General features: G+C 42.0%; 2 protein-coding genes across 3 annotated transcripts in view; one reads left to right on the forward strand and one right to left on the reverse strand.

Moving 5' to 3' along the window:
- Positions 1-23,661, reverse strand: part of fgf14 (fibroblast growth factor 14) — a 142,367-nt gene continuing 118,706 nt past the window's right edge. For both annotated transcript variants that reach the window (XM_074694438.1, XM_074694439.1), the window contains exons 4-5: positions 6,297-6,495; positions 1-3,409 (exon numbers count right to left, since the gene is read on the reverse strand). In XM_074694438.1, coding sequence (XP_074550539.1) covers positions 3,267-3,409; positions 6,297-6,495 — 342 coding nt within the window. In that variant the 3' untranslated portion in view covers positions 1-3,266. The remainder of the gene's footprint in view (positions 3,410-6,296; positions 6,496-23,661) is intronic.
- cfap97d2 (CFAP97 domain containing 2) overlaps positions 4,551-23,661 on the forward strand; it is a 155,867-nt gene continuing 136,756 nt past the window's right edge. The window contains exon 1 of the mRNA XM_074694436.1: positions 4,551-4,738. The gene's annotated coding sequence lies outside the window, so the exon portion shown is untranslated. The remainder of the gene's footprint in view (positions 4,739-23,661) is intronic.

Here is a 23,661-nt window from a genome sequence, read left to right on the forward strand (position 1 = left end):
TTACTGTTTGAGGTTTTTATTTCTTTTTAATAATAAAACATTAAATGTGCCGCATGACACAACATTTTGCATGGAAAACAATGCGAAGACCTTAATCATACATGGTTACAAATTTGTTATAACATGACATAACTCCAATGGGCATACTTGCAATGGTATATATATTTTATTTTGAAAATAAATCATTTTAATAGTGCCTATTCTTCTCAAACGGGGGAAACCAAACCAAACCCCACGTGGTACTGAAGCTACAGTACGAGACGGACGCATCGCACTCAGACTAGTGATCAGGGTAAACTCTAAGTGGAGGAAACAAAGAGAGGGCATACATAGTTCAGGTGTGGCATGCTGGACGTCCATGTCACTGCGTACGGTGGCATCAGGGGACGACGGGAGCTGCATTGACGCAAGAGCTCCGTCACCACTCCAAAAAGAGGACCGATAAGAAGTCACAAAGAAAATTTAATGTAAATTCTACTTTGGCCTTTTTCATGCTTAAACTAGCCAACCCTTCAGTTTTCTCCGTCCCATCAGAAATGAAAGGTGCAATAATATACTGCACTCTATATTGCATTAAGTATGTTACTGACGTTACAGTACAGTACACCCTTTATATAAATATTTTAATCAATATGTTGTATAGGTGTTATACAACAAACACAAACTGTATAGTGTAGACAAACTCGTTGCATATATGTATGTAAAATTAGCGGTACATACCAACAGTTCTTGATAGACATAGCCTACTACATGCAGTTCATCGATGCCATCCTCTCCCCATGCAACAGATGGGACAACGTACAAAATAAGACGTTAAAAAAAGAAGAAGAAGAAGAAACAGAGGGAACTAAAGTGTGCTAGAATAATCTGAGAAAGAAAAGTGATCCAGATCAGGAGACAACGTCACACTCCGAATGAAGACGAACAGAGAAAGAACAGATGCACATTTACACACCGGTCATTTACAAAAATAAAGTCAGCCTGCGGGGCTGGAGCAGCAGCCAGCCCAGCATGTAGAGTTAGTCAGAGTGGAAGGTGATTGGCTGCAGACGGGGCACAGGCTCCGCCCTGAAAACGACTGACTGACTGAAGCGCGCCATTTCTGTCTCAACAGCTTCGAACACACAAATATGGAAGTGGCGTGTTTGGTGTTTCCTGTCGGAGGAGATGGTGTGGCTAATAAATGAAATTCACCAAATCAAACGTTAGCAGCACACACAGCTTCTACTTCACGGCGACGTCATGGAGAGATGGAGCTCTGATCAACCTCTAACAGTCAGGATGGAGATGCAACAACAGAAAGTGCAACGTGTGTGTGTGTTAGCTTCAAGATTAGCCTCCAACATGCCCGTTCAGCTCCCGCCTCGCTGAGCTCCAGCGATCTCAGAGACGCGTACCTCGGTCCTTATACAAAACACATGCATGTGATTAATTCAAGGTACACGCACTTCTCCATAAAATGACATCAAGTCGAGACCTGTCAGGGGTCGGAGCGGGGCGAGGTCACGGGACAAATGCTATCACAGTGAAAGCTTGGATGGATGGATAAGGAGAGATCAGATCTGGTTTGGATTTCTTGGGATGAAAAAGACTTTGGTCATTTCAGAACGAGTACATCTGAGCGTGTGTGTGTGTGTGTGTGTGTGTGTGTTTCTTTTGATGGGTAATGCTACGTGTCCTCTACGTGGATGTATCGGGTGGGTGAGGCACCTTTGGCCCAGTGGGGACTGGGAACCTGTTTTTGCATGCCGGGAATCAAGGTCCAAACAGGCACGTGATAGGCCAAGATGATCTGGACTCTGCATGCTGAGCTAGGAGACAAATCCTCTCGTAGTAATAATCATAATAACAATAATAATAATAATAATATCTAGTCGTTAAAAAGTTTTTAATAGTCATTTTCCCTAAGTTTTATACAGTGAAAATGTTACAATAGAAGCCATCTCTTGTATAACTGCTGCAAGAAGAGAGAACACAACATTAACCTTGCCCATGCTTTAGTTTGCTGAAACCAAATAGGGATGCAGCCAGTGTAAATGTCGCCCACTTGGTGTTCAGCCACGTTGTTTTCTGGCTTTAAGTAGACGCTGCCTTACGACGGCTGCCAGAGCTGCAGATAGAGACCATCTGGGTCAAAGCCACAAGCCTTGCCTTGCAGTCAGGAGAAGTCAGTGAGTGAGGGACGGAGGCCTACAAGGCCTAGAGTATTCCTAGAGCCCACGCTCGGAAATAAGCTTAAAGAAAAATAGACTTCAGGATTTTTATTTACCAGAGAAGGCGGACCGAACCGCTGGTGGGACGTAGATAGTGATATGTATACACCATTCCTTTACAGCGCGCTCCCACCCACACACACATCTGTTTCAAGAAGTGTGTGTGTGTTTCTGTGTGTGTGTGTGTGCGTGTGTGTGTGCAGGGAGCTCCTCACATTGATTGCAGTGGCGGTAATTAGCACTTCATCAGCTATGATTGCAGGAGCTTTCTGCCAGCCTCCTGTGTGTTTTTATCAACGTCTCAGATTTCTCCCACAAACTTTTACGTGTGTGTGTGTGTGTGTGTGTGTGTGTGTGTGTGTGTGTGTGAGAGGAAATCTGATTTTTTTCTTTTTACACATGTTTGTTTTCTTTTTATGCCACATCTGTGTGAATGCATTTCTTAGAAAATCACACGACCCCCTTGCAAAATTGTTTTTATCTTTTCTAGGTAAGTTGACAAAGAGAAAAGTGAGACTGGAGATAGAAAGAGAAGGAGAGGGAACAGACTCGTAAAAAATAGAGGACGACAGTCCAAATATTTACTCTATCTATACAGTCTCTATCCCAGAACTGAGCTGGTGAACTGTGGTATAGAAAATAGATCTGAAGGTACACAGACTCTGCTGCGACAGAGAGGAGGAGGAGGAGGAGGAGGAAGAGGAAGAGGGAGGTTTCTTGAATGAACCGTCAGCAAGCAAAGTACCACGAGCGCTGTTGTTGTTGTTGTTGTTGTTGTTGTTGTGAAATATGAACTCTCACAGTTTCAGAGGAATCTAAAGGCATTCCATGATCGGAGGTCCTCTCCCCTCCTGTGCTGGAGAAACTCCGCCCCCTCACGATCCCAGGAGGACGAGGCGGACGAAAGGAGGACGGAGGAGCAAAGAGGAGGAAAGGGAGGGAAGGAGGTTTGCCTGGATCTGATCCGCAGAAGAAAAGAGGGTCTGGAGTCTAGTCAAGAGCAGCCCTGCCTCCGCCCTCCGGACACACACGCCGGGTTCCCTCCAGGTGTGGCTATGTGGGGGGCTTGTCGGGCTTGCTGACAGGTTTGCCTCCGTTCATCACCGCCGGCTCACTTGTGCTTTTACTGGGAGGTACCGCCGCCTTGGTCACCGTCTCTCCTACGTCATGCAATGATGGCTCCCTGTACATGGCAACTGGAGGAGGAGAGAGAAACACCTGTTAGACACATCATCCTCATGTGTTTTTAATCAGCATATAATCCCAATAAACACTGTTAGACTCACATTTAGACATACTGTTCATTCTGTGATGGAAAAATGTCAAAACCTGCAGCTACAGGTCGAATGAGACCATAATAAAATGTTTTTCTTCCTTTGATCCTTAGATATAATTATCATCACTTTGTATTTTGCCGTTAATATAGATAAACCATACAGTATTAAATCTAAGCTCAGCAAAAAATCAGTGAAACTGCTTCAGGTCAGCTCATGCAGAAAGCAGCTTTTGTTTTTTATAATGCACAGACATGCTAAACAAACACATATAACCATAAAAGCAGTTTGATAAAATGTTAAACTTCAGTAAAAGGATTCTCTAAAGGTATGTAAGGTAACAACACAAATTTGATTCAAGAATTAAAAATTCACATTAAAATGAGATTAGCTAATGTTTGCTAACAACGCAGAGTTGTAGTAGCTCCTTTCTGACCTTTTTTAAAAAAATCTTTTAAATACAGATTTTTATAGATATTTATGTTTTTGTTAGACATTTAAGATGAGTGCTGCTTTGGTTTTATTTTTATTTTTATTTTTTATCTTTGTTTGTATCATGAGCAGGATTTTAAATCCTTTATTTTTTTATTGTTTTAATCTTTTATTGTTTTTATTTGACAGATGTTATAATAATATCATTATATGACAGTCTGTTATCATGAAGAAACATTTCAAAATTATAAACTTTTATTTTTTAATTTATGTTATTATTATTATTATTTTTTTTTAATTATTATTATTTATCTATTTATTATAATTATTACTTTCTTTTCTTTTATTTATTATTTTATTATTTTATTTATTTTTTAATTATTTTGTAACTGAAGTCTTAATAAACGTGTTTATTTTTGGTTATTTCTCTTTAAAACCGCCTCTAATGGATCAGCGCGGTGACGTCACGTTTCTCTGATTTTTGAATGGTCGAGGGAAAAGGGGGCGGGTCAAAGGAGCAGGTGAGCGTTCGGACGTGAAGCAGCTGTGTGTCCTCGCTGATTAGCGTGTTAGCAGTTAGCTCGCAGACAAAGTGAGACAAAGTCCTGATAAACTCCTGAGGAGTGGACTCCACGTCCACCTGCTGAGCTCTGGGTCCGTGGGTTTGATCAGAACTGGATCTTCTTGGACCACTTACTACCTGCGTGTCTTTGGATTTACCGGGGATGCTCCTGGATGCACCTGGGACAGGTACGGGACTGTGCGTCATCACCATGAGCCGTTTCATGAGGAGTGTGTTCACCTGTCTGATCGTCACAGGTGAGTGAGAGCAGCTTTGTCCTCGTGCTGCCAACGTTCGCGCGCCCCTGTGACCTGAGCTTCATTCAGGCTGCTGATTAAACGTTTGTGTTGCCAGATCGGTCAGATTTCCGCCCAGCTGGGCTTCTTTTGGACATTTTATCTGCTTTCTGCAACATTTGGTGGTTTTTAGAAAATATTCCTGAGAGATTATAAAGAAAGTCGTTTCTGCTGTGTGGTTGATTTGTTTTCAGTTGCTATGACGACATGATTGGGAAAGCAATTTGTGTTGGCTGTTTGGTTTGATTGCACTTTTTGTGGGTTGCTTGTTTGTGTTACTTTTTCTTTTTATTCATGTCCTTATGACAGTTTTTTTTATTTTATGCAAAAATCTACAATCTTGATGTGAGCATTTCAAGAGATTGAGATTTGAGCTGGTTTGCATTAGATCTGGCAACCCTGGCTTTGTGTTGTGGATGTATTATTGATGGCTCTGCAGCTGCTGATTGCTCTTTTCTCTGAGATCATGTTGCCTCCTGTCTGTCATTTCATTTTCCACTGTTTGGTCTTTAAATTCATGCTTTTAATCTTGTTATTTATTGGTGAATATTAGAGCTGTTTGGGTAGAAACTGTCTGAGCTGTTTGGTGTTCTGCTGTTATGATAAAAGAACAATGTTGGAGTGAAACAAAAACACATTTAGCTGAAATAAAAACAGGTGAAATGTCTGTTTTTTCAGCGGAGATGAGGGGGATATCTGGCACTAACAGCGCTCAGGTAGATTTTTGCCTCCAGGCGTCGTGATACCATCCTGACTCGCTGATTTTTAATCTAAGCACACGATTTCCAACCAAACAGCAGAAAGTGTCTCATTATCCTCCACTTTACAGCCAGCAGACTCCAGCTGGATAATGTCTTGACAGGACACTTCAGCTTGATTCCACATTTCAATGATGGAGGCAATCAGGCTGGTGGCTGACGAGAGCGAAGGTGGCATCTGCTGGACCATCATTTCCCGTCGCACACTCTCAGAGCCGTCCTGCCTCCTCATCTGTATGCTCAGCGCAGAAACACGGCGGCTCCGCATAGCAACAGGGAAATACGTCCCATGTAGAAATGTCACAGCTCTACCTTTAAAACGTACGAGTCAGTGTCAGATTTTACTGTTTGTAGCTGATTTATTGGGATGTCTCCACCTGCAGGTCATGGTTCCCCTCATTGTTTACTGTAAAAAGGTCTCCTTCCTGTCGACAGCTGAGAAACTGCTTGAGGAAGTAAAGTGCTGAGGAAATGCTAATGATGCCCCCTGAGTCTCGCTAAGTAACAACAACAGAACAGAAAGCTGTTAAGCTTTTTTTCTACGGCAGTTTTTGGTTTAATTCATTTATTCTTAATCTAACAGCACCTGTTTTCTAAAGGTCAGCTCAGCACAGAGCTCTGAGTTATTGGATTAGTTTATCCTGAAAGGTTTGCTCCTGCAGCACAGCCACAGACTGCTCTGAATGTCTGATGGTTTTGGGTTTGACTGATCCGACCTGTTGATTTGGATCATGTTGGGGCGTCCCCGGTGCAGCACGTACCTTCTAATGGCTTGGGCAGGAAGTGAGCAGCTGGTTTTGTTTTTTTCACCCGGTTCCCCTTCATGGCTTGGCCCTCTTTGTTGAGCCCTAGGAACCAAGCCCTCCCCGACTCCTGTTGTCTGTACAACATGGACGAGTAGATCACATAGTAGTTCTCGAACACCGACTCTTTGAACTTGCACTCCGCTGTAAAGAGTTCCTGCAGAGACAGACGAGAAAGGCAGAAAAAATATGATTAAAATAAAGAATAGTTATTTTTCTTCCAGAGGGTATTGATGATTAAAGACACTGACACTAAATAAAATCCTGTGTTAACATTTAGTTGAACTAAATCTTCATCCCATCTGTCAATAAAGCCTGCCACCGCTCTACTTCACCTCCTACAACATCAACAGCCCACCAACTTCCCATGCACCTGTGGCTAACCTCAAGTTTTACAGCCCTGGGAAGATAACTACATCTACAAAAAGACTAATCTGGAAGAAAATACTGATTTTAATCCTGTGAGTATGGATTCATTCAACTGACAACGTGCTGGATTAATATACATGATTGATATGTGGCAAAACAACAAAAATGATGAGTTGAGCAACAATATCAAAAAAAGTAATAAAATTCAAGTAACATTCAAAAATGTTGTCAGTTCTGCAACTTCACCTTTTTTCACATTTTTGAAATTCAAGCAAATTTTAGAAATTAAAAAAAACATTTTTGCAAATAAATAAAATTAAATGATTTTGCGTATTTAAAAAAAATATTTTTGGGGGTTTTTTTTGCACTTTTTTAAATTTCAAACAACTTCTTTTTTTTTTTTGCCATTTTGAAACTTTTTAAATTTTCATGATTTTCAGAAAGAAAAAAAAATGTTTAAAATTTATTAAAAATCAAAAAACAAAACATGACATTTACAATTTCATAACTTAAAAAAATCATTTTAATAATTATTCCTCAGATTTTAACTATTTTGTACAGTTTTTTTTTTAAATATTTGCACTTAAATAAAATTTTCAAATTTTTCTAATAATCTTTTTAATTATATATTTTTTTATTTTGCTTATTTTTTCAAATTATTATTATTTTTTAATTCAAGTAAACTTTTTATATATCAAGTTTTTAATTTCGTACAACTTTCTTAAACTTTTGAAATTTTTCAATTTTTTTACATTTCAATATTAAAAAAAACAATTATAAAAATGTGTCAAAATTGAAAAACAAAGGACATTACACGTACAATCTCATAAATTAAAAAAGGTTTTGTTTGCATATTTGTTCTTCAGATTTTAACTACGTATTGAATTTCATACATCCTATTGTCTGTATTGGGTGGATAAAGTAAATTTTGTGGCTCCTGAATGACTTTAATCCAGGTGAGCTGAGGGAAAACAATCTTTATGAAAGTAAAGTTTGCAGACCCTGTAACATAAGATTCATATTTCATATCAGGATAAAGACCACCTTTTTTTCATACTGAGGAAATAACGTCAAAGATATCAATTTTGTAAAAGATGAGGGACATGACAGCTTTCTGTAAGTGAGGCCAAAATATTTGTCCAGCAGAAACTAATGGATAAAATGACTAAGACTTCACTGTTTGGCTTCACTTTTGTAGAAAGAGAGGAGGTCCATCTTAAATACAGTCCGTGGCCTCAGTAGTCACAGAAACCGCCCGACCAGGCCGCCTGGATGTCCCACCTCCACCTGCACCTCCACCTGCACTGAGAGGATGAGCTCTGCACTCTGTAATCAGGTCTGATTCAGACCTAACCACCTGCTCTGATGAAATGCATCCCCCCTCCCGTCCTTGGCCTTCACCTTGACTTTGGATGTGAGAGGACTCGTTTAGTCAATTAGCCGTTGTTCCTGGCTGAAGGTATATATTGTTAGGCACTGACCCCGACACCCCGCCTCTGAAAGTATCAGCACTTCTCCACCCCACATGTCCAGGCGGCCTCTCCTCTCTCGTTCTGAGTTTCCTCCAGCTGGAGGAAGCCAGAGGAAGTGGCTCTTTCCAAATAGCGTCTCGTCCATTAGCGATGTGTCGCAGACTGCCTTCTGAACTTTGTAGGAATAATGATCGCACTAATCCAGCGACTCCTCCATCCTTTACACTTCAATCTGGCAATGACGGATGGAGGCAGAGGCACCACATCTCTCTCTGCTGTTGCCCATTCATCTCCAAGCAGAAGGGTAATAAAAAGCGTTTCCACATTGTCCGCCCCGCCAGGCTAAAAATAAAGGCATTCATCGGGGTGTATTAATCAAAGCGCGCTCGTCTCCATGTTTCACCACATCTGTTGTGAGCGGCTCACAGAGCGGCTGACGGTGGACGGGAAACGCTCTGATCGATGCTCCACTTCCTGAGTTCAGGGTGTGGAGTCTGTGAAGGCGATAATCAGGAGAGAATTAAGGAGAGTTTGTTTTTATTATGACTAAAAATGAAGATTGTCTTTCTGTCATTCTTTGGTCTTTAACCTGTGTGTTTAATTCTGTGTCTGAATAAAGTAATCACACAAACCAGGGTCACATGAGAGCCGTCGTAGTTCCCTGTTTATCGTTGAAATCACTCAAATCAATTTGATAATATTTAGATACGACTGTCAATCACTCAGGAACCCTCAAATAGTGTTGTAGCTAACAGCTGCTCCTCTTGTTTTTCTTCTTCTGTGGTTATCCCTAATGTAGCGTCAAGATAAGATGAGATACTCCTTTACTCATCCCACAACAGGAAAATTTGAAAGTCTATTTAACATATATTTAGCGCAAACTTTCACTTCAGTCCTCGTCCTTTTAGAGATAAATCCTCTCTGAAAGGTAGACGTCAATTTTTGTGCCCAGTTTTATTTCTTAGTTTAACGCCGTGCAGAGTTTTCCAATCTAGACCGATATCTTTTTATGTTGAAGCTGAACTTGTTGATCTGGTCCAGCGGTTATCTGCTAATTAGGGATGGGAACCTTTCACATTTGAAACGATACATTTAATTTGCCCGGTACCTTGCAATCAGTATCGGTACTCAATGGTACCAACTTTCTGTACTTTTTTGTGTTTATGTGGTAAAAAAATATCAATTTGTTTGATGATAAAATCTCATTTTTTTTCAATTTAACACATTTATTCTTAAATATATAACCTTGTAATGCTGTGTTATTGTCCTCACAGTCACAAGGATGCGTTTAGGTACCTCAACATGGTACCTTTTGATTTTACGTGAATTGGTACCTGATACTTATGACAGAATTCAGTCAGTACCTATAAAAGTACCTAATTCTACTACTGCTAATTGAACCAAACACACTCTAAACACAGTTTTATCTCCATTTTCGAGCTCCAGGAATCATCAAGATAAGAAACTTTTGGTTGTAACTTGGAGCGTCTTACTTGTGTATTTTTGTCTTCACATTTAGGTGAATGTGGGTGTTTATATTTGGCTGTTCAGATTGATTCAGTGAGGGATGGTAAACTGCAAACTGAATTGCCCTTTGGGATTAATAAAGTCATCTGAAACTGACGATAATATCTGTAGTCTATGCTTTTTTACATCCTGGTAGTAGACTACTGTGGCATTATGGGAGTTGCTGTTTACTGGAGCTATAGTCTGAGTTAGTGACACAGCTTAGACCAGGGATGTCAAACTCGTGCCATGGAGGGCCAAGAGGCTGCAGGTTTTCCTTCCAACCAAGAACTCCACCAGCTGGTTTCACTGATTAGTCCCTGCTCTCTGCTTGAAGGTGAGGAAATCAGTGGAATCAGCTGGTGGAGTTCTTGGTTGGAAGGAAAACCTGCAGCCTGCAACCGTGCCCTCCATGGCAAGAGTTTGACATCCCTGGCTTAGACACAACGTTTGACAGCCTGTAGTTCGAGTTTTTTGGATTGATCGTGAAATAATCTGCAGCATAAAGTAACTAGAGATGCACCGATACTGATCCTAGTATCGGGGATCAGAGCCCCTCAAAGCTGGATTGATGGGAAAGGGATCCAGCTCTTGCTCTGCCTTTTTTTTTTTTTTTACCAACTCTCTTGAATACTTGGTTTGAAATGTTAGCTCTGATGATCTTTCTTTGTTTTTTTGCTGTGTTACCAGTTAACAGGATAAAAAAGTTTATAAATTAATAGAATTTCTTTACATTCTGAGGCTTTGTTTTGCTGATAAAAGTTTTAAGATTTTATAGCTTAAGTAAATATTAACTTCAGTTTTACCATCTACTCATTTTTTGCCTTTTACCCCAAACCAGTCTGATCCCACAGTAGATCAGGTTGTTATTTAACACTGGTATCGGAACAAGAAAAGTTGGATTGGTGCATCTCTCAAAGTAACGGTCAGCTAACGCCTGCAGCAGGCGCGCAGCAGGTTGTGACCTTACAGATCTAAAGACGAGGCTCTGCACAGGAAGTCGTTGTCAGGCTGAACGCTGAGTTTGAACACAGGACACGCGGCGCTGTGATTACAGAGTAATTAGTCTGTCGCTGAATTATCCTGTCAGAGCCGATCCTCCAGACGGTTTTCATCTGCACGCAGAGCTGAGTAGGACGGACGCAGAGGGACACAGGACGACTGTAATGACCCCGAGGAGCACCCGTCCTCTCCGTCTTTGATCAGAGACTCCTGGGTGTTTCTGAGCAGAAGGCACAAACACATGAAGCTGGATCTCTGAAGCAGACGTTAAAACCAAAGAGAGGCTCTGAAACCTGTGAGAGGTCAGAGAGGGACACGGTCCTGACTCCTTTCAGTCCCTTTAGTGAAACTACGCGACCAGAGAAGGAGGTTAGCCGAGGAGTCTGCTGATAGGAGCCGCTCTGCAGACGGAGCACGGGCCGATAAACCCTGAGCGAGGAGCCGTCTGGCATGTTTAATATCAAATAAATAAACATTCCCCTCGGACGCCGCCGAGCCGACCCATCGTTACTCATCTGGGCGGCACATTAGGATTTATGGCGCGTCAGCGGGAGGCGGAGGTTTATCAGACGGCGGCTCAGGTGTCAGAGCAGGACGTCTGTGTCCCATCTGATGTCAGATATTACTCGCCACATCCATCCAGCGAGACGTGTGATTGGACAAACAGCCTGTGGTGATTCCTACACAGCGTCTTTAGCTGCGTTTGTTCTGTCTTCACACTCGGGTAAACCCCGTTCCTGCGCCCGTTACAAACTCTTTTACCTTCATGCTCCCCGAGCGGCTTCAATTAGGTAATTAATTCAACTTTTTCATCAGGTGAGCTGCATCGCGGGTCGCTTGGTTTGTGTAATTAGACTCAACATTTCAGGTTCAGCCCGGCTCTGATTACAGAACATTCAAAACAGCCTGGAGTCGAAGCAATCACAGAAAGCAGAGCCGAGGACGTAATCGTGGCTAATCAAACGGCTTCAAATAAACACAGGGAGAAGCCAGCTTTGTTTGCTGAAGCAGGAAGCAGAGGAGGGCTGTTTGTTTGTGCAGAGACGCTGGATGCTGAACATGAAACGCTCCTCTGTCAGTCACAGTAATCACTTTGATTTGGAGAAACCAAGGCGCTGACGGGAGACACGTGTGTGTGCTGATTGAGATTTAAGTGTGTGAGACGTCGATGACAGGCAGAGCGCTTTCGCTCTTTTCTCATGACACAGACAGGAAGTCGTTCAGTTTCCTCTTTGTGATCAGAAACGCTTTACGACGTCACAAACTGTCCTTATCAACTTTTAACTCCAAAACCTGAAACCTCCAAACACCTGAATATTCACAGGTTTATGAATAATTAAAGAGTTATCGTGAGTATTATCACATTTGAAAAACACAATTTTATGGTTAATGGTTGTAATACCATGCTCTCACCAGATGGTGGCAGTAGCGCAGGTGAAAGCTGTTTGATTTCAGCTTTAAAAGCAGAAGAAGAAGAAAACATCAGAAACAGTTGGTGGAAACAGAGTGGTAGTGCTGGCAGATTCAGAAACAGGAAATCGCATATTTGTTTTATATCACGGATGAATGAGCAGAAGGAAGAATCTATATCCGAGCGTCAGTTTTATATTTACGCAACAATTTTTCAATTTTATTTCACAGACGCTTTTGTCTGTAGTGACATACAACACAAGCAAAAAATTAGACTGGAGGGAAAACCTCAGTTAGTGCGACAAAGAGCTTTAAGTTATCTTGTTAAAGGTGCTGCCATCTAGTGCCGGAGGAAGTGCATTTTTTCCTCGTCTTGAATAATGTAGCCACAGCTAACTACAACTAAAAACCAACGTCAACAATATCATTTAACCTTCAACAACATTAAGTTATCAGAGCTAAATCTTCACTCAGAGCTGGGCCTGAGACCTCCTGACTCCTTCTGCCCCCAAGGACAAAGAGAAAGTCTCAGATTTAGGTCCTAAAGCTGCGTTTCCACCAATCAGACCGGTCCGGTTTGTCTCAGTACGGCCCGCATTATGTGGCGTTTCCACTGACTTATCCTGGGACAGATCCCCAAATTACCGAGACGAGCCGTCCCACTTTTTGGGACCCTTTCGTATGGGTGCCAGACTGAACCGATCCGCTCTGTGAAGGTGGAGCTACAACACTGCAGACTGTTGATTGGTCAAAAGAATCCTCACTTCCTGTTCCTGGAGGCTCACAGTCTTCTCTGTAACGAAGCTTGATTGTTCTTTGTATCAAAGAGCTACATGTCAATCACAGAGAGGACGAAATGCTGCATGTCTTCATCGTTGATCTTTGTTTACTGTGTCGCATTTTTCTTCTTCGTTGGATTTATTAGCGGGGTAAACTGTGTCGTGCTGCTACAGCGTCACGCTATTGTTTAACAGCTGCAGCTTTGGGCATCTGGCCTACACGCCACCTACCACGAGAGGAAACAGTTTGCTGTGGAAACACAAACGGGATCAGGCTTAACTGTATCAAACCGTACTGGACTGCTTGGTGGAAACACAGCTTTAGTGTTCGCTAAACAGGTGAGTCTTCAGACTAAGGCAGAAAGCGACTCTACAGATTGTAGGGACTTGGGAAATTATCACCAAATAAGTGTTGGTGACTGACAAAAAGCCCGTCTCAGAACCAGTTATCGCGCTCTAATAAATCCTGGGTGAATCGTGCACAAAAATCAAAGACCTGTTTATGCAAAATCTTGAAAATCAAACTTATTTTATCATTGCACCACAAAAGCTAAGAAGAATAGTTCTTGAAATGTTCAAACCTTCAGAAGGAAGTTTTTCACTTTTAATTCAGTTTTTTTTTTAGCCAAATCTGCATCAACCATCTTTAGAAACGCCTCAAACAGCTGATGAGACCAGGGTGGGATGATGAAGACAAAAACTGGTTGAACCGGAGTCTGATCGTCACCTTTAGCACAAAACAAACTGACTTTCTGGAAATCTCTCAGAATGTCCACCCTTAAATGTGAGTAGGAGTTTCTCAAGATTATCTTCGACTCAACTCAACCTCGTTTGCAGAAAACTATAGGCGAAGCTTACGAGGGCAGATGCTCATAAACTCAGCTTCAAAAACTCTGAAATATCCCTTTAAAAGATCTAAAGATAAACTGATCAGTAAATTTGTAATAACAGATTTTAAAGGCAACAAATTGTGAGTGTAGTCGCTAAAATAACAAAGCTATTCGTCATAATTTCTCTCAAACTCTCTCAGAGTCGCTGCTTTAGCCTCTTTCAGCCGATTGTTTCTGCAGACGTCATGTTTTGCTCTCACTGCGATCCTTCCCTCGTCTAAAGTCAACATCCATCATGACAGAAGACTCAGGGTGTGTCGTTTTCGTCTCTCTGGTGAAAGCTCAGGTGTGTTTGGATCTAAAAGGTGTAAATTTCAGAGCCCCAGTCGACCACAGAGGAATGTCTGAGCAGCTGGGAGTCGCACCTTCACCTCCTGACGTCTCGTTCTGCTTCAGACCGACCCCGTCTTTGGGAAAATGTGGGTGACATTGAAGGAGAAAGAGGTGACTGAGCCTCGGACACAGCCGACGCTTTCACACCGACGGCAAATCGAATCATTTCTGAGGCGACGGAGGCTTGATTTTCCTCCCACTCCATCTCCCCCGCCCCGCGCTCCACATCAGCGGCTCCCCGCGCCCAAAGAGGAAGGCCATAATTGACCTTGGCCACCGACAGTGTGAGGGCCAAAACTGCTCAGCCCCACATAATCAGCCGCCGCCGCTGCCGCCGCCACAGCGAGGGGAAAAAAAACAGCAGAGGAAATAGAGGAGAGATGGAGAGTCGGGTGGAGGTGCAACAAAAAGGCAGAGATTGAGTAAGAGGAGGAGAGGAAGGGGCAGAGAGAAATCCAGCTTCTGCAGAAAAATCACATTTAAAGAGAGGAGACAAATGGATGGAGACAGATGGAGAGAGTGGGAGTTTCAATGAAAAGCCCTGAAAAAAAGGAGTGAATAGGGATTAAAAGACGAGAGAGCAAAGAGAGTCACTGTGAAACAAACCGCCTCAGAAAAAACACGCCACGGGTCGTGATTCCCGCCGAAAACTGGGTGAGAGGCGCCTGGATGGGGGAGGAGGGAGACGGACATTAATATGCAGAGTGGCTCCTCACTACCCCACTGTGGAAACCAAGAAATTGTTTATTAATGCTGCCAGCATAAAACCTATTAATCCATGGAAAAAGGTCAGCCTCCAGAAAGCTGAGCTGCATTCACAACGCTGAGCCGCGCTCATATGTATCAGAGTCACGTCGGCAGTGTGTGCAGACAATGGGGGCTTCTGTAGACCTGTCTGATTATCCAGCCCGGAGCAGGAGGAGGAGGAGGAGGAGGAGGCGCGGGCGGAGTGAGGGGAGGCCGCGGTAAACAGCTGGATGGATCCCGTACACTCAGAGCGTCTGAGTATTTTAATGTGAAAAATGAATAAAAGCAGCACAAACTGAGCGAGCACGAGCGTGACGGACACCTTTGAGCTTTGTCAGATTTAAATATGTCAGAGTGAAAACTGAGGACAGACGTCAGGTTCTTGGCTCTGACTGAAAGTCTGGAGAATATTTCCACTTCCACAGACGCTCGGATCAGACGGAGGAACGTGGATGTTCCTCACGCTCTGAAACACTCACAGGAATCTGTTCGTCTGAAGAAATCAAACCAGGAAGTGACGCAGACGTCTGTGATCTGCAGGTGATGGAAGTTAAAGCATGAGGCCTGAAGAACAGGAAGACGTTATGGCTGTAAAACGTTAACACTGTTGCATCAGTTAGTTTCAAAACTGAGACCTGTGAGTGGACAGAGATGAGCACTGGTGTTCGGGACTGATCCAGTTTTCACGTGTTTTCAGCACCGTTACGCTTTACGGCTGCTGTAAATCTCCCTGCACTCTGCACTTTCTTGGTCAGTTTTAGGGATGTGCGATATATCGGTACCAATATCGACATCGGCCGATATTTACTTGTTAGCTGCCGGACATTTTCAGAGCATCTTGAACGATCTTTCAAGACCTCTATAATCTTGTTTTCTCTGACTCTGATCCAAAAAACGGACAAAACGTACATTTTTGATCGTGGTCATCTCAGGCGCTCCATCCTTTGATCCTCTCCATGGTCGTCTTTTCTTACTATCATGCAGCTCTTTCTCTCTGAACTACTTTTGTTTTGTTTGTTTTGTTTTTTTTACCAGTATCAATATACAATATCAGTATCAGCCAAAATTTTCATATCAGTGCATCCCTAGTCAGTATTTTTTGTGTACAAAGTTTAGCGACAGCTCTTTCGAAGGGTTTCGTCTTAAACTGTAAACTATGTTTTGTTTCTTTTGAAAAATTGAGTTGTTTTGTGGCTTTTGATTTTGAACTATTCGGGTTAATGTTATTTATTTTTTATTTTAATTTTTATTTAGTTCTGTATTATAACCTGATCGAGCGAGCAAGTTTGTCTCAATACAGTTCATTTTATAAAGCAAAATGAAAAAAAAGATATGTATGTACTGGCTGCATTATTTTTGAAATAATGAATGAAAATGTAGGTTTCAGGTACCGTGTCGGATCCGTATCGGCAAAACATAGCATGAAGAAACCGGATCAGATTGGAAGTCAAGAAAAAATCTGTATCGGCTCATCCATCCATACAAGACATGATGATTAAATAATAAATCTTTTTTTTTTTTTTGCATGACAACATTTATGTCACCCATTAGGAATAGACCGATTATTGATTTGGCTGATTAATGGTGCAGATATCCGGCATTTTAAGACATATTAGCATCAACCAGAATCAGAATCAGCTTTATTCGCCAAGTATTTCCAGAATACAAGGAATTTGACTCCAGTTTAAGCTGAACTCTCTTGGTACAATTGTTGTGAATAGAAAAACACTAAGAAACACTAAATATTAAAAAAGTAGAAAAAATAGAACTTTAGTAGAGGAAATAACAATAATTAAAAAATTAAAATAAAGAAGTTTGTACAGAGTTCTGTATTTTAATTTAATTTAAACGACTAATAGTAAATGGACCAGTACTTATGCTGTGGTTTTCTGGTCTTCCTGACCACTCAAAGCGCTTTACTCTGCTCGCCTCACCCATCCACACCCATGTTTTTATCCACTGAGGCAGAGGTTTCTCCTGGGAACCATCAGTTTTTAATTAACACATACACACATATTGTGGGAGCAGTTTAGGGTTCAGTGTCTTGCTCAAGGACACTTCAGCATGTCACTGCAGGAACTGGAATCAAACCCCCAACCTTCCAAATGCGAAGCCACGATTCCCACCACGGAGCCACAGACGCCCACGTTTAAAACGTGTTATTTTAGCTCTGATGCAGCCGCACCTCTCTGTCTGCAGACTTCAGCATTATCCCACCCACAGCGCCACCTGATTGGTTACACACAGAGCCATGGCTCAGGTAACAGCCAATCAGCAGTCAAAGCTGTGCATGCACAGGCTCACACACACTGTGGGGAGGAGAAACGGTTTTACTGAGTGGAGAAACTGCAGAGAGCAGATAAATGTTTTGAAGGAAACTTTAGGGCGGAGGATAATCCTAAAACTGTAATAACTCTCTAAGTTTTTAAAAGTTTTTTAAAGTTTTTATGTAACTCACTAAGTCATGCACAAGGCGTTTAAACTCTTCAGTTTCCTCCATCTTACCCATAAAGTTTGATTATCGTCATGGTGAATATTTCAGCTCTGTGTTCACACTTGCAGATTTTCAGGAGGAGTTTTGTGCATGTGTGAATGCAGCTGAAGTTAGCCCGGTGCACATCAGATCTCTTCATCTCTCAGATTAATTCATCATTGACTGAAAGAGACGGCTGAGGAGAAACTTTCATATCTGCAGCCATAAAGCCGAGAGCCAGCCGACTGTCGATGCAGCGGCTGAAATGTGAATTGATTTTAACATTAAGTCGTTCTTATTAAAGCGTTCGCTCGCAGCCACCTCCACTCTGCTGCTACGCTTCATTTTAACCTGAATAAAAACACACCTCCCTCAGAAAGAGCCAGGAGAGCAGCGACACCTTTGAGCTGTTTGACCAGCAGAAGCACTTAAGTGTTCGATAAAGTTTCCCTGAAGGCGCGGGACCTTTAACACACCACACACACACACACACACACACACACACACACACACACACACACACGGTCCATGCTAAGAAATGTTCCAGAGCAGAGCAGCTATTCTCAGCGGGTGATGAACCTGTGGCATGCAAAGTCCAGACTGGATTTAGGTCACAATCTGGGCTTTAAACTGAGCCGCTGCAGAGAGCAGGTTTTTACCCCGCCAAAATAAGAGCTCCTGAAAATGTTTTGAAGTTAATTAAGAGGGAAATGAGTCACTTATGCTCTCAGAAAATCAGTGAAAGGCCAACTCGATGGAGCAGCCAAAGGTCATGATTATGAGATGAATTATGCAAACTGCACTCGAGGTGCAGGTGATGAGTTTCCAGGTAAAGAAAGAAAATCGCTCGAGGAAAACTCGAAGCAAAAACCTGCTAATGTCAAAATGTTTTATGCTAACGTGGATTTGAAGAGAGAAGCGACTCCTGCGCTCACGCTAAACAATAAATAACACGCCCCAGCTGAAGCGCTCGATGCCGAGCAAACGCACAAAACACACTCCACCCACGCCCTGGATCAGCAGGGCTTCAAGTGCCCCTCCGTGTGTGTGTGTGTGTGTGTGTGTGTGTGTGTGTGTGTGTGTGTGTGTGTGTGTGTGTGTGTGTTTGTCCACTCTGCTGCCGTCGAGCTGCAAATTGGAGCCAGATTGGTGTCAAGGCAGCCAGTTTTTTTTTTTCCTCGACTCGATTGGCTCGTCATCTCTCGTCAGGCGAGCCAGCGGTCTGCTCGGTGCAACAAGCTGACGACGAGCGAATATCAGACATGTCAAACACACAGGCTCTCATTTCCTGTACACACACACTCACACACACACTCACAGGAAGACAGGGAGAGGATGTGAGAGGTGTTTCTGAGTATGGAGCTGAATTTTCTTCTCGGTGACACTAGAGAAAGACCGATATGTTTTTTTTTCAGGGCTGATACCGATACCGATTGTTGATCAAGGAGGCCGATAGTTGGGGCTGAAAGTTAAAAACTTTAAAATAAAAATAAATAGCTCCCTAAATGTTTCTGCTGTGAGTAGAACGATGCTAGAGACGGAGAGGAGCCAAAATAACAGAGTAGAAATTTAATTTCTTATCGGCTTAAAAAAATTAGAAGCTGATATCAGAGGTGGGCGATACTTGTAAGTTTGACATCGATCCGATACCAAGTAAATACAGAGCCAGTATCACCGATACCAATACTAGTATCGGTACTTTTTAAGATTTAAGGTTGCTGTAATCACCAAGCTGTGGACCTTAAGGTGTTGTTGTGATTTTTTCTTTTGATTTTGTTGTTAAAATTTGGGTAAAGTTTGAAGATGACTAATTTCTTTAGTGTCAAAATAAAAATTCATGTTCAGAAACAATACAACAGTGACAAAACAAATTTTTCCCCACAACATTGTTGTGTGTAGAAACCCATAACGTAATAACGACCCATAATGTAATAAATTTGGCCTTTTTAAAATGTAATAGGCCCATAACGTAATAACTGACCAATAACGTAATCAAAATCCTGAACCTATAACGTAATAACTTTCACTGGATTTTGTCAATAATTAGATTCATAATTATTAAAAAATATGTAGTTATAACTCTCTCTCTTTTTACTGTAAAGAGCTGCTGGACGCAGCAGTGCTCTTTAAGAGCTGTTTGCTGAAGACAAGTTGATGTATTTTTCAATGTAGAAAGTAACTTGAATTAGATTTTTTTGAATGTTTAAATGTAAGAAAAGGGAACAGTAATCCTCATCATTTTTGTCCTCAGGTTGAATATGTTCAATTCTGTTGTTCTATTTTTCAGTTCAGGATCTAAAGTTGTTGAGACCAGACCTCAATTTTGTAATTTATTGTTTAATTTAATTTTGAAGAACACAAGTCGTAACAAATAAAGTAGATTTAAGGAACAACTGTTACAGAGTTTTAATAAAGATTGCATTTTTCAGGACAAAAATGAGTACTTTTTTGAGGCACTAACTGATATGCTATACACTGTTACGGTTAGTTATTATGTTATTTGCCAATAACATTGTCAAAAAGGCAAATGTATTACACTCTTGGCTGGTTGTTACGTTATCGGCTCAGTTATTACATTTTCAAAGGTTTTTTTTTTTTTACATCAGGCCCAACTGGCCAATAACGTGACAAGCTATTGCGTTTTTGGTCAAAAGTTCTTACGTTATAGGTTCAGGACTTTGATTACGTTACTGGTCAGTTATTAGGTTATGGGCCTATTACATTTTAAAAAGGGAAAATTTATTACATTATGAGTCGTTATTACGTTATGGGCTTCTACATTGTGAGGCTTTCTTTTCTTAAAAAATAAGTTGCAAAAAATTGTCACTTGAAGGTAAAATTATAACAAAATCTTTTTTGAGGTACAGAGTTGAAAACTACAACACAAGAAATAAAGAAATAGAAGCTTTCCCATGCGCTCATTTTTTTGAATCGTAAAGAACAAAGATTTCTCACACCAGAACAAATTTTTAGGGATGTTCGATACCACTTTTTTCAGAATGATACCGGTGTGAGTACTTTCTCTCTTACCACTTTATTTTGAAACATAAAATTTCGAAGTCCGAAGTAAGTTTACGATTTGTTTTCCGTAAGTTCACAAAAGTGCAAAATAAAACTAACAACTGTCAAAGTTTTAGTCATTTTATAATTTCTCTAAATCAACTGAAGAGCTCAATAAAACAGTTGAACTGCTGACTGTCTCTGGTTCATTCATGTTGTGAATTGGAGCTGAAACACATTTGTCGTGGTGTCAAACCACAGCACTGTGGCGCCAACTACTGGTGAGGAGGACTACTTGACGTATGATTTTTTTTTTTGCGTTGAGTATCAGCTGCTGTTATCAGCAGCTTTTGCGAGTACGGATACCTTGAAATGAGGCTGGTATCAGCCCGATCCCTGATACAGATACCAGTACTCGCTCCCCCCTACAAATTTTTATTAAAACATTTCAAACAAACGTCTTTTTTCGGAGTCTGCTCGCTTGTTTCTCTGGTGCCGCTGAGCCACGTGACACAGACAGACACGGTCAGGGCGTCACTTTTATAAAACCGCAGCAGTCAGAGCACGCAGGAGAAAAATTAAACTAGAGTATCCATCTGTTTAAAGTGGTATCATTTGATATCAATACCAACGTTGGTATCAAGATTATCGATATTTGGATCACACCCTCAGGAACTTCCTCCCTGTGTTTCCTCACACATGTCAACTTGCCTCAGCTCCTAAAATCTCCTTTTAAAATCTCCTTTCTCAGAAGTTTTATCAGACACTGTCGTCTTCTCTCTTGTCTGAGAGTCTTGTCGTTTCGCGCTGAGCGGCGGACCTGCTGCCATTGTTTCTTCTTTTACTGTGAGTGGAGCTCGAGGCTGGATCCTCATTCAGTCGTATAAATTTCGTTAATGGACAAATTCAGACACCACTCTGTTTTATTGGCCGTCCTATTGCTGCTGCAGGGTTCAATTAGCCAAACAAAGCTTGTAAAAACTTAATAAGGATATTGCACAGATTTAAAGCAGAGGCCTGCTGATGGATTATGTTATTCTTATTGTTGGTTTGACCAATAAATCCACCCTGCAGTGCAGAGAGGCATAAATATCCTGTTACTCAGGGCAAAAAACAAAAACGCCACTATACACTCCTGATTAAAGTCTTGAGATCAGATGAAAAATTGCACAAAATTATGTTTCACTGTTGGTGGCCACAACCTTTAACAGTCAAAATCTGCACAAAATGTGGATCCTGAGGGTTAGGGAACAAAAAGTCCAGAGGTAGACCCAGAGCTGAGCCGGAGGATGTGATTGGCTGACTGGAGCCCAATAACCATCAGACGCCTTAGAAAAAAAACGTCTTCAAAGGCCTCGCCTCCTTCAACGCCACAAACTCTCCGTTTGGACTTTTTCAGTCCAGACCTGGAAATGGAGGTAAACATGTGTTTGTGCTCTTATTAGAGCTGCTAAATCATTTTCAGTTTCAAGAGCAGCTCCTTCAAAGCAGCTTAACAACACCGTTTACAATTTAGGAACAGGAAGACCAATGATCGCAGCAAGGAGGCGCTATGCTCTGCGTGTCCTGACCCACAACATGCTAGCTACAGCGTGGCTAAACAGAAGACGGAGGATCAGGTATGAACCAAAGACGGTTAGGTTACGGTGGCTCTATAGGCCCAAAAGGAGCATGTATCCTGTAGTTAGTTCAGATGGACCTTGGTTTGTATTCAGACCTGCACCGGAGAACCACGAACCGCACCAGAGTTTGTTTGGAAGCGGACCGAGACCACCTCAAAAAGTGGGTCTCGGTCTGGTTGTTTGGTCTGCACCAGGGTTCGTTTGTGTCTATTCACACCTGGAGGAAAAGTCCGCACCAGCGTGGGAAACGAACCCTGGTCCGTTTAAAGTGGACCAAACAGTCCAGGTCTGAATACTCCCTAAATCACTCTGACAGGGGATGATCCTCCATGAAGACATCGTCACCACTTGGAGCAACATTTCCATCAGCTTCCTGGAAACACTCGCATCGAGCAGGAAGTGATCAACAAGAACAGAGGAGTCCTTTTTGAAACTTTGATTTCTATTTCAGAGGTTTTCAGTTTATTTTGAGCTGTTTACCTTTAATTGTTGTTTGCAGTAAATTTCTAAACTCCTTGGTCTCATTCCCATTTCTTCTTTTTTTATTATTCTGAAACTCTGCATCAAACCATCCAAAGATCCAACAGAGCAAAAAGTGAGTTTGTGCAGTTTTCCCCCAGTCTCCAGATTTTGATCAGGTGTGTCTCTGTGGACTCTTTCCTCGGACTGGCCTGGTGTGTGACTCCAGCAGCAGCCTGAGTCTCAGCGCACAGAGCTGTTCCCTCCGTGAGGATAAAATAATGCACATGTATATCACATGATGTACATCCAGCGGTGTCACTGCGGGGTAATAAATGGCCCCTGCTTTCACAGGAAACCCCACAGGATGCTGTGATGGACCAGGGGTGTCCGGCGCTCCTGAACTGTGCAGTCATTTTTCACGGTGGACTCTGGGGTTTTCACACATCTCCTGTGCGCTCTCCTGTGGGCTGCAGCGAACGCGCTGGCTGGACAATAAAGCGCTCTATTTCCACTGAAGCAGAGGCAGAACAAACAGGAGAGCAGCGCCGTTTCTTTTTCCAGGCACATTTCCTCCTCTTGTCTTTTTGCCAGTTCCCTCACACTTTGAACACTTTGAAGCGCTGGTTTCGCAGAGCGCGCGGAGGGGGGGGGGCACAGCAGAGGTTGTATTTATGCAGATACAATGGAGTGCATTGCAATTTCAGGAACCAGATTTGGCATGAAATTGCGCCTGAGTGCAAACTCTCATCACAAATGCAAAGGGAAGCGTGACAATTTCATGGTTTGAGCAGTGGCGTGCCGTTTCAGGGGAGATGTGCCTGGAGGGGAGACGGATTTAGACACGGTGCTGGAAACATGGCAGTGATTGTGACGTGAGAGCTGCTTCTCAGAAAGTTTTTCTACTCTCTGATCAGACGAATCCAAAGTTAAAGTCGTTTTTTCCCCAAATAATGGAGCAAAGTGGGAAGTCTGCAGCTCCAACACGTCTTTACTTTCATTTCTGTTGATATTCAGAAATTAGTCAGGCAGGATTATCTCCATTTCCTTTCTCTATCACCAGGCTGTTAAATACGACAGGTGGGAGAGAAAACTGATTCACAAAACAATTGTGATTTTTTTGTTTAACAATTTCTAAATCATGTTTTTTTTTGTATGAAACGGAACATAAAAAAAAAAAAAAAAAAACTTTCTAGCTTTTGTTTCTAGGCTAGGTTGGATAAAAATACCACTTTTCTCCAGCAGAGGGCAAAATTTTTTC

This window comes from Halichoeres trimaculatus, unplaced genomic scaffold (genome assembly GCF_033239565.1).
Source record: "Halichoeres trimaculatus isolate MK-OKI-2021-1 unplaced genomic scaffold, fHalTri1.1 fHalTri1_scaffold_19, whole genome shotgun sequence".
In the NCBI taxonomy this organism is placed as follows: domain Eukaryota; kingdom Metazoa; phylum Chordata; class Actinopteri; order Labriformes; family Labridae; genus Halichoeres; species Halichoeres trimaculatus.